Consider the following 15,293-nt stretch of genomic DNA (forward strand, 5'->3'; position numbering starts at 1 on the left):
TTTACTCTCTTAATTTCTATGCAGGTAAGTACTTAATCAATAATAACTCAGATCGGATGAAAAAAGACAGAGTCCGTGGTGTTAGAGTTTCTAAGGGTTTTATTCCTCATAAAGGAATGGTCGTGACCAGGATATCATGTTCTGACCACCACAGGGGTGTCAGAAGGGATAGAGCAAACTTTATTGACATTACATAGCTTATATACTTGATTTATACCATAGGAAGTAGTGTAAGAGGCGTAACAGCTAAGAGAAGACAAGATAACAGTATGCACGTGTTACTAGTACGTAATCAAGAGGCGTGAACTAGGCGTGAACTGGAGGTGTGTGCTAGAAACGTCACTGATAGGTGACGCAAGTGGGTGGCACCAAGGGGTGGTGCTAACAGAATTGTTGCAATGTCAGCAGAAATCGGAAGCTTGGATGCGCGCGCAGCTGCATGACGTGTGAGGGAAGGGGTGCAGGGGACTTGACATTTACACTGACGGAAAGAGACAGAAGTCTGGCATGTCAGATCAACTTGTACTTTTATCGTATCTGATATCTGATGTTTAGGAACCATACTATCTGGGCGGAAAGGTCTCTAGGGCAGAAGCTATTCTATGCTAACTGCGGATGCGTGTATAAGCGCCTAAGTGTCTGCATGAGAAGCGTGGGGGCACGAGGCCTTCCATGGGAGCATGGTAACAGAGCTATGAATTACTTGCATTGAGACAGGTCGGCTCTTTGGCTCTGCAGCTGGAGAGGATGTTTACTGGAGCTAGTAGGCAGGAATGCATTCTCGAGGAGCGGAACAGATAACTCGAAGGTTATAGTCAGTCTTGGCAGAAAGCAGGCTGAGCTGAGCGCGAGGGGCCGCGCTGGAAGTAAGTCAGAGTTCACGGGTACAGAGGTAGCCTGGGCAGAGGCTGTCAGAGTCAGGAGCCAAAAGAGGCTCGATGGCAGAAATTCAGGGCCTACTCTGTCAGAGCAGGAAAACATGTAAAGTGTACTACAAAAAGACGGTGGCATAGCATACTTAGGAACGGACTATATAATCCATTCAGGGTGGATCTGAAAGAGGACAAGTTAACATTGGACGCAAATGTATTTGCGTCTTCATAGCTGACACAGGAGGGAAGTTACATGCACTTTAAGCTGGTACATGGAGTCGGTGGGGTACGCGCTAGGGAACATAACATGACCAAAAATTTATATTTCCTCATTGCGGCATGTGGGACTATGAGCAGGTTTTCGTCTCGCTGCTTCATTTTCTTCCTATGCGAGAGGTGTGTTGATATTGGTTAAGAAAGGTGTCGATTTTCAAGCGCTACACACGTATACGGATGAAGAGGGGCGGTGTGCTACGGTGTGCGGGAAGCTGCAGGGCACGTTAGTCACCATTATAAATATATATGGGCCAATTGTGGACGATCTAGCATGTGTGGACCGAATATGTGGACGACCGAGAATGGCCGGCTGCTCCTGTTGTAGGGGAGGGTGAGGGGGGGTCTGAATACTTACTTGAAAGTGCAGCTAGATAAGTCGAACCCTGAGACGCATCGCACCCCCAGAGTCGCTGCGAGTGTGATGAGGGCTGTGGAGGAGTTCGGGCTGTGTGATGTATGGCGAGCACGGAACCCACGGCGGCAGGAGGGTACACATGCGACACCTATTCATGGGAGTTGGTCCTGGCTTGATTATTGGCTGATTGGTGATGAGCTAATGGAGTGGGTTGCTGAGGTGGCGCCACTTGCACGCACACTGTCAGATCATAACCCGGTGCGACTGGTTCTGAGACATCTAAAGGGAGCACATCGTCCTTTCACATGGAGGTTGCGCTCTGAGGAGCTTCTCGATCCTGTGTACTTGAAGACCATACATGAGGCTATAGTGCAATATTTAACGTTGAATAAAGGCACTGTTGATCAAGCTGCGACGCTCTAGGAGGCCTTCAAGGTCACCATTAGAGGGGTGTGCATTGGGACTGCAGCAGGCCTACTTCGTGATGTACGAATGCAGCTTCAGAGAATTGAAACAGAGCTGCGCGATATGGAGCGCGACTATGCCAGCTGCCCTGAGCTGCCCAAACTGGCTCGGATACAAGAACTGATTGCGGAATATAATTCGCAGGCGGAGGCAGAAATTAAGTATGTATCTCGCGGACATGCAGCTAGACCGTACGGGGAAGCGGGCAGGCCGAGTCGGACGCTGGCGATTAAGATTAAGGCGCGACTTGAACAACATCGCGTGGTCAGGATAGTGGATGACGCAGGAGTTGAGCATTACACTCCGGAGGCTATCACGGAGCAGTTTTGTGTGTTTTATGCGGACTTATATAGCATGCGAGGTTCACTGCTGACAGAAGATTTTGACGCGTATTTAGAAGATATTGCATGTGCTTGGCTGTCTGACGTGCAGCGTAAATATCTATGTCTTCCCATAGATGAGCAGGACATTAAAATGGCAATTGCGGCGCTGCCTAATGGCAATGCGCCTTGCCCGGATGGGCTCTCGGTAGAATTTTATAAGAAGTACGCAGATCTGATTGCGCCGCACCCACTGGAAGTCTATGCGGAAGCATACGGGGCTGGGATGCTTCCCCCATCATTAAGCGAGGCACTAATTGTCACATTGCTTAAGAGGAACAAACCAGCGGAGTGTTGCGACTCAAACCGCCCGCTATCATTAATTAATATAGATGCTAAGATTCTGGCAAAGATCCTCGCCACCAAATTGCAGCCGTTGCTGCAAAGGCTGATCTTACCTGATCAGTCGGGTTTCGTGCCGGAGCGGTCCACCTCCCATAACCTCAGCACACTCTTCTCCATGTTCCATGTATTGGAACCCACACTGGAAGCTGTGGCGGTGCTGTTGGACGCCGCCAAAAGCGTTCGATTCTGTGGAGTGGCAGTATATGCAGTATATATACTGATGCTCCGTCCATCACCACCCCCTTTTGTACCGCTTTTGGCCGCCATAAGTGTGGCAGGGTATGCTCAGACGGGAGTCCCTTGCTCACTTTGCCACTGGATTCAAGCAAGCCGGGCTGAAGACGGCTGGAATGCCAGAAACCGGTCCTCCGAAGCTTGTTTCCGGTCCAGGGAAGACATGGCTTGGCAGTTCGGGCTGGACTGTTCCCATGAGGCACAGGGTCAGACTGATTTGCATATAGCCATGTCTGAACTGGGGTGGCAGAGTGGGTTAAAGAACGGTGATGGATTAAACCCAGATCTTTTGACTGGGTGTGAGTGTTTGATTGCTTCGGATGCTCCGTCCATCACCACCCCCTTTTGTACCGCTTTTGGCCGCCACAAGTGTGGCAGGGTATGCTCAGACGTGAGTCCCTTGCTCACTTTGCCACTGGATTCAAGCAAGCCGGGCTGAAGACGGCTGGAATGCCAGAAATCGGTCCTCGGAAGCTTGTTTCCGGTCCAGGGAAGATATGGCTTGGCAGTTCGGGCTGGACTGTTCCCATGAGGCACACGGTCAGACTGATTTGAATATAGCCATGTCTGAACTGGGGTGGCAGAGTGGGCTAAAGAACGGTGATGGATTAAACCCAGATCTTTTGACTGGGTGTGAGTGTTTGATTGATTCGGATGCTCCGTCCATCACCACCCCCTTTTGTATGCAGTATATGCACCAGGTTCTACGACGCATGGGGTTCCACCCAATGTTTCTCCAGTGGATAACGGTGCTTTACACGGTGCAGTCAGCGAGAGTGCGGGTCGGCGATCTGACATCTGAATCGTTACGTATCGAGAGGGGAACTCGTCAGGGCTGTCCCATCTCGCCCCTGCTATTTGCGATCATTTTGGAACCACGGGCCTGCATTATCCGTCAGCGTCATAGGGAGACCGCATTGAATTTTAATTATCACTGTACGCTGATGACATGGTTCTATTTGTGTGCGAACCGTCCAGATATCTGGCGCAATTGCTGTGGGAATATGTAAGATTCTGACATATTTACGGCTTACATATAAATTGGGAGAAGTCATTCATAATCCCGCTAACGGCCGGGACTGCACAGCCGGATCTGGAATTCCCACTGGTGTGGTCGGCAGACCCTGTTAAGTATCTGGGTGTGTGGGTGCACCGAGACCCCGCAGTTGTAGTCAGGGGGAATTACGGCAGGGCATGCTCGAAATTGGAGAACACAGTTGAGACCTGGCTGTTGTTACCACGGTCACTGGCGGACCGAATCGCTCTTGTTAAAAGTGGTGGTGTTACCCAGGTTTCTCTATCTGTTCGCGAACGTGCCAATAGTGCTCAACATTGCCTTTTTTAAGACCCCCCGGAGCCATCTGCTTCGGCTGGTGTGGGGGAGCAAGGCTGCGAGAGTGCAGTGGTCGGTCCTCACCAGGGGATATGAGCAGGGCGGATTCACAGCGTCAGACTTCTATGCATATTACCTCAGTGCGCAGGCTCAAAATCTTTATTATTGGTATAGGCCGCATGCCTTCACACCGCACGTTGCGGTGGAGGAGGGGGATGCGGCTCCCGTCCCACTGCATAGTGTGGTCACTCACCATTTGCGGGGCACCCCGAAGTCGGAGATCAACGCAGTTGATGCCACGGTCTCGGCTTGGCAGAGGATAGGGAAGTTAGCGCAGAAGTTACCATTATATGCGCTGGATATGCGCCTGGAACATCAAGCGCATCTGTCGGTCAAGCACGAGGCCCTGTCTACGAGGGTGTTGAGGGAGGCCGGTCTCTCTAATATGCTGGATGTTTATCTTAACGGCACATTTGTAGTGCAAGAGGACTTTTGTTACATTACAAATTAGTCGCTTCTCTTCCGGTTCGCGATTCATAGGCTGCAGCATGCGGCCCGGGAGCATTATACCACCTTTCCGATTGAGCCTCCTGAACTGTTATCTTTGCAATCTGTTCTCACCATACCGAATAATAAGAGACTGATATCCAAATTATCGAATATGCTACTTACCAGTATGCATCTGTTCTTGGCATGTAGGGCTGCTGACATTCATATCTGTGCATAGATCGCCGCCTAGTGTTGGGTCCGGATGATTGCACATTGTTGTCCTGGAAAAGTCTTCGAAGTATCACGAGATAGGTGGCTCCTCCCCTGGACTACAGTGCGCATGGGCATTCTCTCCATCCTCTGATTGTTTTTCGCCATTGTGGCAGAGATGGAGTGTAGTACAGTAAGTGATGACCATGCTAAGAGTAATTCTGAGTGCTGCAGCCGCTACAGGCGCCGGGGAGGAGGGCGGGCGATATGAATTTCAGCAGCCCTACATGCCAAGAACAGATGCATACTGGTAAGTAGCATATTCGGTTTGAGGCATGTGGGCTGCTGAATTCATATCTGTGCATAGAATATATAGCAGTCCCTCTTTTTAGCGGCGGCTGCCCGTGCCAGCTGCAGCAGTCTGAAAAAGTGTTTTTAGAACAGCCTGCCCTACAGCTGCCTGCTGTTTGGAGTGCACATCTACGCAGTAGTGTTTTGTAAATGTGTGTATGGTAGACCATGTGGCTGCTCTACAGATTTCCTCTAAAGGAAAGTTTCCAAGAAAAGCCATGGAGGCCCCCAACTTTCGTGTTGAGTGGGCTCTTGGGGGAACCGTTAATGTGCGCTTAGCCTTTTGATAGCAAATCTGTATGCACTTAACGATCCACCTGGCTATACCAGCTTTTGAAATGGGGTTGCCTTTGTGTTGTGGTGAAAAGGCAACAAACAGTTGTTTAGTCTTCCTAAAATCCTTTGTCCTATCTATGTAGTACATTAGAGCTCTCTTGACGTCTAGTGTGTGGAGCATTCTTTCTGCCACCGAATCTGGATTCTGGAAGAACACTGGCAGTTCTATAGTTTGATTCATATGGAACTGTGAAACCACTTTAGGCAGAAACTTAGGGTTAGTGCGTAGTACCACCCTGTTGGAGTGAATCTGTATGAATGGCTCCTGGATAGTTAGTGCCTGAAGTTCACTAACTCGTCGTAGCGATGTGATTGCCATTAGGAAAGCCACTTTCCACGTCAAGAATTGTATCTCGCATGAGTGTAGAGGCTCAAAAGGTGGTCCCATCAGCCTGGTAAGGACCACATTCAGGTTCCATACAGGTGCTGGTGGGTGTCGGGGAGGAATAACTCGTTTGAGTCCCTCCAGAAAAGCTTTGATAGCAGGCACTCTGAAAAGTGAGAGATGCTGCCTGTTTTGGATATAAGCTGCTATTGCGGATAAATGTATACAAATGGAAGTATAGGCCAGATTGCATTTGTATAGATGTAACAGATAACAGATGATGTTGTGAGTAGATGCATCTAGCAGATTAATGTCGTTGTTGGCACAATAAATGACAAACCGCTTTCATTTCGCCGCATAACATGCTCTAGTGGTGGGCTTTCTTGCCTCCCTTATGATATCCATACAGTCAGGAGGCAGGTTGAGGTAGCCAAATTTTAAGACCTCAGGAGCCAGATCGCCAGGTTGAGCTGTTGCTGATCTGGATGCTGAATGTCGCCATGGCTCTGCGTCAAAAGCCTGGGCGCGAGGTGCAGCCTTTGATGCGGTACCACGGAGAGTTCTAGAAACGTGGTGTACCATGGTTGGCGTGCCCACGTCGGAGCAACCAGGATGAGAGTCATCGAGTGCTGCTTCAGTTTGCGTGCCACTAGCGGTATGAGCGGTGCTGGGGGAAAAGCGTACGCAAATATGCCTGACCAGTTCATCCATATCGCATTTCCCTGCGACTGGGGGTGTGGGAACCTGGCGGCAAAGCTTTGGCATTTTGCGTTTTCCCTTCTGGCGAACAGGTCTATCTCTGTATGATCCCACTGCTGGAAGTACGGTTGGAGTACTGATGGATGTATCTCCCACTCGTGCATCTGGTGGCTGTGCCTGCTGAGCAGGTCCGCCATCTGAATGTCCTTGCCTGGGAGGTGTTCTGCCATGAGGAAGATGTTTCTCTGAATGGCCCACTTCCACATGCTCTGAGCCAGATGAGACAACTGTGGAGTGTGTACCTCCCTACTTCTGTATGTAGTACATGGCAGTCATGTTGTCCGTCCGGATCAACACTACCTTGAATGCTTTCATTGCCATGAAGATAGCCATCAGTTCCAGAAGGTTGATGTGCATCATCTTCTGCTGTGCTGTCCATAGTCCCTGCACTGTGCAGTGGAGTACATGAGCTCCCCATCCCTGAAGAGATGCGTTCGTCGTCAGTATAATCTGTGGCACAGGCTTTTGGAACGGTCGGCCCCTGCAAAGGTGTTGTGGGTTCCACCAATGCAGAGAGTTGTATGCCCGACCGGTCACCAAGACTAGGTCTTTCAATTGTCCGTGAGCCTGATTCCACTGACGTGCCAAGCACTCCTAAAGCGGACGCATGTGTAGTCTCGCGTGCGGGACTATGAAGATGCAGGAGGCCATCATGCCTATCAACTGCATGAACACTCGTCCTGGAAGCGAGTGTTGTGGTTTGAATTTCTGTATCAGCAATTGCATGCTGTTGATCCTCACTGAATTTGGCTGTGCTTTGGCTGCCAGAGTGTCTATTGTCGCGCCCAAGTACTGCCGTATGTGGGCGGGCTGAAGGTGGGACTTTGGATAATTTAGTGAAAACCCCAGATCGTGAAGAAGGTGAATGGTATGGGACATGTGGGTGGCACACTGCTGAGCCGACTTTGCTTGGATAAGCCAGTCGTCCAGATAAGGGTAGACGTGAACGTTCTGTCTCCGTAGGTGTGCAGCCACTGTCGCCAGGCACTTGGTAAACACCCTGGGTGCTGTCGTCACTCCGAACGGGAGGACCTTGAACTGATAATGCTGATCCTGAATGGTAAATCTGAGATATTTTCTGTGTGACGGGTGTAGCGGTATATGGAAATATGCATCCTTCAGATCTAGTGTTGCAAGGAAATAACGGTAGAACCTGCTGTAATGTGAGCACGTGAAAGTGTTCTGATAGGATGTACTGGTTTAGGGGCCTGAGCTCCAGTATGGGTCTAAGGGACCCGTCCTTTTTTGGGATCAAAAAGTACAGTGAGTTCACCCCTGTACCTTTTTGTTCCACAGGCACGAGCTCTATGGCTCCTTTTTGCAGCATGCTGACTACCTCCTGCTGCAATAAGTGTAAATGCTCTGCGGACATAGGACGGTGTCTTGGGGGTATGTTGGGTGGAGTGGATGTTAACTCCAGAAATAACCGTACTGGATAAGCTGCCTCACCCACCTGTCTGTAGTGATGGATTTCCAGACCGGCAGGAACTGTTGTAGTGTCCCCCTGACCGGAGTGAAATGGTCGGGGGGCAGTGACAAGACGTCACTGTTTGTAAGTGGCGGAGGATCGGGAGTTGTTGTTTCCACGACCTCTGCCCTTGGTGCTGTTTCCACGATAGCCACCCCTATTGTTCTTGTTGTAGGTGGTCTGCGTGCCTCCTTTACTGTATTGTGTCTGCTGGGACACCTGGTCTCTGGAAGCTCCTCTATTGTTGGAGCAACAAAAAGAACCACCCCTGAACTGCTGCGACTGTAGAGCCCCCATAGACTTTGCAGTCTAAGGTGTCCTTTTTAATTTTTTCTAAGGTGGTGTCCACTTCTGGGCCAAATAAGTAATCAGGGTTAACCAGGTGATTTCATTACAAGACCGGAGGCTGACATTATGCATTTATCCTTTAATAGCAACTCACACAGCCGCACTACATCACAAAGGATAAAGTTCTAGAGTCATAACAAAGGATGTATCTAGGAGATGATCTGCCTCTTTTAAAAGCGGCTCGCCAGCAGATAAGTCACTACTATTACTTGCTCCTTGTTTTTGGGTTTGTATCTCAGGCTTGAAGCCGGAGATTCTTAGCCAGGCGTGTCTTCGTAACATAACACTTGTATTAATCGCCCTAGCTGCAGTGTCAGCTGCGTCTAGCGCACACTTAATAGATGCATTTGATATAAGTTTCCCTTCTTGAATTAGCATCTCTGCTGCCTCCTTATACTCATCTGGCAAGTGTTGTAACAGGGTCTCGAGTGTATCATAATGAGCCCTGTCATATCTGGCTAAGAGTGCCTGTGTGTTGGAGATTCGCCAGACATTGGCCGCTTGAGCTGCCACCCTTTTTCCTGATGCTTCTAACACTTTAGATTCCTTGTCAGGGGGAGGACCATCACCCGTTGTTTGCGAGTTCGCCCTTTTACGAGCATTGGAAACAACCAGAGAGTCCAACGGCAACTGTCCCTTGATATAAGTAGGGTCCACAGGTGCTGGTTTGTATTTTTTTTCAATTCTGGGGTTTACTACCCTTGCCCTTGTGGTCTCCTTAAAGATGTCTCCAGCGTGTTTCAGGACACCTTTTAGCATGGGTAGAGTCTTGACAGTTCTCTCTGAGGTTGAGAAGGTGTCAAACATAAAGTCCTCTTCAATAGGGTCAGCATGGAGCTGGACATCATGATTTTTTCCTGCCTTCTCAATAAGTGCATTAAACGCAGCCGTGTCTTCTGTAGGTGAGGTTTTAATAGCATAGACATGACTGTCCGGGGCAGTTTGTGGATCCCGTGGGTCAACAGCGTCTGCCCAGGGTTCAGTGTGATCATCTGGATCAGTGTCTACAGGATAACTAATCCTCATTGTCACCATCCCCTACATCCACATCTGAATGTGTGGGTGAAATAGGAGCAGGTTCTTGTCCATATGATTGTAGAGGTTCAAAAAGAAGAGGTGACGTTGCAGAATCCCTCTTTTTCTTCAATGTAATTTTATATGACTCCATAGGCTGTTCTGGGGCGATCTTTCGCTTGAAAATGGAAAGTCTACCAGTCTCAGCGTCGATGAATTGCCTCGACTGATCTTCCTGCAGAGGCTGTCGATGCTTGGTGGCCCCTTCCGTAGTTGTAGGCTTTGGCCCCATGGACACCTTTTTGGCTGCTTTGACGCCCGTCATAGGGGCGAACACCTTAGGTACCATTGTCGGCGGCAGTATGAACTTAATCGGTGCCGACGACTTCGAGGTTTACTGACTGGCTTCGGGGGTGGAGTGGACTTCGGTCCGACAGCAAATGCCTTCTCTTTAATGCGTTGCAGCGAGTCCGACACCTGCTTCGAAAAAGAGGCGGATGGCTGTGTTGACTCGACGGGGTCTTTAGAGCCACTGCGAGGTCTTTACTGCCCTTAGCCTTGTCGAGTCGACGTTTAGGATCGAGAATGTTCTGAGTTTCGAGTCCCTTGTTTGTGTCTACGGCCTTCGGCGCCGCTTCTTCGGGTCGATGTCCTTGACCATTTTCTTCGGTGCCCCGGCCTTCGGCTCGACACCCTTTAGCGACCTCCCCGGGTCGAAAACACTCTTCTGTTTCGTCGGTGCCAAAGGTTCAGAAGCCTTCGATCCAACCAAAGTAATACATACTTTCGGTTTCGATTTCGTTTCCGGTGCTTTCGGTTTTGTAGACACCGATGCTTTTGGTTTCGATCGTTCAACCGATGGCTCGTTGGAAATGTCTGTAGACGGGCCTTGAGGTGAGGCTGTAGAACTATGCGTTTGATCTCGGGTAAGGCCATGTGGCGACCCCTCGACCTGAGCCTTATCGAGTGTTTTGGTCTCGGCCCCCGTACCAACGGTTGGGCCTAGCTCCTCGCTCGAGCTATCTTCCACGGCCCCAAAGGCCTCATCGTCATCTCCGACCTCGTTGACGACGTCTTCATTATCGACCATTTCCACATCTGCATCGTAACTGGAGTCGATCTCCGATGCAGGATCAGACAGGTTCTCTTGAACTTCCTGCTCGACTCCCTCATCTTCCTCGGCATTGAAGATGTTCACCGGGTCAGGTGCCGTCTGCTGGGCCTCCTTCCGCGCTGCGCGTCGAAGGCGAATCGTCTTCTTGGAGCAGAACCGAGAACAAACCATACAGCTGGCTTCATCGTGATCCGGAGACAGGCACTTGTTGCACACCGGGTGGACATCGATGTGAGGATACTTGGAGTTGCAAACGGGACATCTCTTGAACGGGCTCCGTTCCATAATGGGTCGTCGATAAGGCCTCTGGCGTCGACCGGGCCTATAGTGCTGAAAAGCCACGCGGCTCTTCTGACGTCCGGCTCGAGGATAGAGCTGGAACAAGTACTGGGCAGCGATCGCAAAGACAATACCGACGATAACTAAAGGCCTTTTGGCCAAATATAAAGTTTTTTATCGATTCCGAACTTGAGTTAACAAATATACATCCGAACCCAATGGTGGAAAAAAACAATCTGAGGATGGAGAGGATGCCCATGCACACTGTAGTCCAGGGGAGGAGCCACCTATCTCGTGATACTTCGAAGACTCTTCCAGGACAACAATGTGCAATCATCCGGACCCAACACTAGGCGGCGATCTATGCACAGATATGAATTCAGCAGCCCACATGCCTCGAACATAAATTTATTAAAGATGAAACGGTGACTGGAGTGGATAAGAGCTGGGTCAAGTGGAATGCATGTCGGCCTGTGGATATTTCTGAGGACAACTGGAAGCATATCTGTGGACTAACGGGGAAACTCTGCATGAACAGTAATCTTAAGATTATCCATTTTAAGTACATACATCAGGTGTATTACACCCCGGCACGATTGTATAGGTATGGACTGCGTGAGTCGGCGTGCTGTGACAGATGCGGACAGGATGATGCAGACTTTATGCATTTAGCGTGGAATTGCCGGACGGTAGCTGCTTTCTGGGTCACGGTGGTGAATTGCTTGCGCGAGATGGTCGCTGCGGACCTCCCCTGTACTCCGCTGGTGTGCCTTCTCTGTTGTGGGCCGCATGTGAGGGGGGTGGCATCTTTGTGCGACTGGCGCTGCTGATGGCTGCGCGAAGAGTGGCGATCACGTGGGGGAGAGGTCGCCGGCCTGCCCTTAAGGCTTGGCTGACTGATCTGGTGTATTGCCGCGATAACCTCAACATCTATTCGGAAGAGCTGCCCCTCACATCGAGGTCGAAGGACATCTGGGAGCCTTTACGATTATATTTGCTTGGACACTCTGAGTAAGGCATTGGTTGGCGCTAGAGCTCGGTGGGGGTGTGATATGTGGTGAAAATGGCTGAGGGGATCCTTCAAAGGAACAGCACAACTGAATGAGGAATTTTCAGGCGGGCGGCTCGCAATCAATCAATCAATCAGCCAATTTGTAGAGCGCGCTACTCACCTGCTAGGGTCTCAAGGCGCTGGGGGGAGGGAGAGTCGCTACTGCTCGAACAGCCAGGTCTTGAGTTGTTTCCTGAAGGAGAGATGATCCTGGGTCAGCCGTAGGTGGGTGGGGAGGGAGTTCCATGTCTTGGCCGCCAGGTAGGAGAAGGAGCTTCCTCTGGCGGTGGATCTGCAAATTCATGGGACTGTGGCGAGGGCGAGGCTGGCGGGTCGGAGCTGGGGAGTGGGTGTGTAGAATGCGAGGCGGCTGTTGAGGTATTTGGGGCCCATGTTGTGGAGAGCCTTGTGTGCGTAGGTGAGGAGTCTGATTGTGATTTGTAGACGACACTGTTTTGTGATTGAGAATGTTTTTTATTTCTTTTTGTCAGGTTCTTGGGTTTCTTTTGCATTTTCTTTTGGATTACATCTGTATTTTCGTTTATTTGCTTGTTTACCAAGTAGGAGATTTTCATTGCGTTTCATGAAGATATTCTCAGATTTGTGAGATCGTAAATGTAGATGCCTTTCTTGATGTATTATGTATGTGCTTCATTTACAACGTAGATGTAGATAAATAAAAAATAAAAATAAAAGTTTTATCAGCAAAAATGAAAATTCGTGCAGATTTTGTGGCAATTTCAATGAAAAATGTTCTGTCAGTAAATGATGGTGCCCCACTACACCAAGCTTCAATAATAGATTTGTGTGCGTTATAGAAGTCACTACTGGCTCCACACCACACCTTTCCCACTCGCCTACTGATTGGGGAGTGGCTCACGAGTGTAGCTTTGATTATTCGCAATACCTGTGACATCACGGATGTGACACTAAAGCAGACCCCCCCCCCCCACACTGGTTGCAGGGTCAACTCCCTTCTGCCACAACAGGTAGTACCCAGAGGACTTTAGACTTGAGGCAGGGCAACTATGAAAGGGTGCAAAGGGATTGGTGGTATGGACATTACTGTGGAAATCGAAAATAATTTCTGTTAGCATAAGCTGAAGCCATCTTGTCTGTGGCATCCATTTTGTTAGCTATCTAATTCTTCTGTCTTCACTGCTGCTTGCCCTTCTATTCTGCTTGAGTCATCAACTTTAGTTAACTCCTTCTGTACTGAGCCAAAGCAAAGCACGTGCTGAGAAAAGACCTGGAGCTGCTAAAATGCACCAGGTTAAAGACGTAACTGTCGACTATTTGTGGCTGCTGTACGCAGTTCTGTTCCCCTTCCACTTTGCTGAAAAAGTGATGACTGGTCTGCCCATGTCTGGCTATAACTATTTCTGTGTAGGCCTGTACCTTCCATTTGTATCTACATGCTTACTCTGCAACAAACTCAATATATAAGCACCATGGTCTGTGTATTCAATGCACTACCTCCTGGAACACTTGAGGGTGTTGTATGGACGTAGTCCCACTCATGAGTGATTAATAAAACTTGTTCTTTGAATTCCAGCTTAAGTGCCAATTTCTAGTTTGTTGGTCTATGGACCCGTGGACAAGATAAGGGTGAACCCTGCACCGGTGTGCCCATTAAGAGGCACATTTCCACATTACAATCGTACACCACTCTCCCTGCCCTAGACAAGATCCATGGTGTTTTACTTCAAAGTACTGACCTTCCCTTTAATTGCACACTATTCACCCTAACCACATATTACCCTGCTCCCCAAATGAGCACCAGTCACCTTTTCAAAAATTCAACTCCACCCCAAACCACACACCACCCAACACCCACCCTGTCCAAGATAAGAATCATGGTGCCTTGTGCCCACACACCACTTACCTGTCCAAACCACCCACCACCCACCCTGTCCTGGACAGCATTCATGGTGCCAGGTTCCCAAACACCACTTACGTGTTCCAAACCACCCACCACCCACCCTGTCCTGGACAGCATTCATGGTGCCTTGTGCCCACACACCACTTACCTGTCCAAACCATGCATCGCCCACTAACTCCACCAGCTCCCTGGTGCCTAACTGCACAGTGCTCTCCGTGCCCAAAACTGAACACTACTCACCCTGCACCGAATCACACGATTCTCTTTGCCCTTAACTGGACAGTAATCGCTTTGCCCTTAGCTACATCACACTCGCCCGGGGCAGAGGGAGCATCAACCAGAGGACACAACCGATTCTGAGGCTGGAAGAGTTCAGAGGAGTCGGGCAGTGTGCTCCTCTTGGGTTACAATAGGAGCTACGGCAAGGAGAGCAGGGAGTCAATGCGCTATTACAGGGCCCCTTAGCGACGGAGGAGCAGAATAAATAAGTAATCATGCAGGTGACGCACCTGTCCCATAATCAATGCGGGTCGCGTTGCCCACAGACTCCTTCAGGTAGAGGGCGACCTCAGGCACCGCCGCACTCAGGGATGGAGGGATCACAGCTGCAACCAGGCCTTCTGCATCCTGGGGAGAGAGAGGGCACACAGTTATGGGGCTGAGCTCCTTTCCCACAGTGCATTGTTCATGCCCATCCTTCGCAGCATCTCTGTTTACAGAGGTCTAAGCACCCAGTAACTGAGCCTCCCACCTCCTGCAGCACACACCAGAACTGAGCCTGCCACCTCCTGCAGCACACACCGGAACTGAGCCTCTCATCTCCTGGAGCACACCCGGAACTGAGCCTCTCACCTCCTGCAGCACACCCGGAACTGAGCCTCTCGTACACCGCAGCACACACCAGAACGAAGCCGCCCACCTCCTGCAGCACACACCGGATACTGAGCCTCCCGCCTCCTGCAGCACAAATAGGAACTGAGCCTGCCACCTCCTGCAGCACCCAGGAACTGAGCCTCCCACCTCCTGCAGCACACACCAGAACTGAGCCGGCCACTTCCTGCAGCACACACCGGAACTGAGCCTCTCACCTCCTGGAGCACACCCAGAACTGAGCCTCTCATCCACCGCAGCACACACCAGAACTGAGCCAGCCCCTCCTGCATCACACACCGGGTACTGAGCCTCCCACCTCCTGCAGTACACACAGGAACTGAGCCTGCCACCACCTGCAGCACCCAGGAATTGAGCCTCCCACCTCCTGCAGCACACACCAGAACTGAGCCTGCCACCTCCTGCAGCACACACCGGAATGCAAATGCTACTTACCAGTATGCATCTGTTCTTGGCATGTAGGGCTGCTGACATTCATATCTGTGCATAGATCGCCGCCTAGTGTTGGGTCCGGAT

The 15,293-nt window shown here is 50.2% G+C and overlaps 1 protein-coding gene across 2 annotated transcripts in view; it reads right to left on the reverse strand.

Moving 5' to 3' along the window:
• The window catches only part of PTPA (protein phosphatase 2 phosphatase activator), a 623,109-nt gene that overhangs the window by 357,261 nt on the left and 250,555 nt on the right, over positions 1-15,293 (reverse strand). For both annotated transcript variants that reach the window (XM_086924847.1, XM_086924848.1), the window contains exon 5: positions 14,396-14,513. In XM_086924847.1, the coding sequence (XP_086780973.1) occupies positions 14,396-14,513 (118 nt within the window). The remainder of the gene's footprint in view (positions 1-14,395; positions 14,514-15,293) is intronic.

This window comes from Lissotriton vulgaris, chromosome 5 (assembly GCF_964263255.1).
Source record: "Lissotriton vulgaris chromosome 5, aLisVul1.2, whole genome shotgun sequence".
NCBI classification, from domain to species: domain Eukaryota; kingdom Metazoa; phylum Chordata; class Amphibia; order Caudata; family Salamandridae; genus Lissotriton; species Lissotriton vulgaris.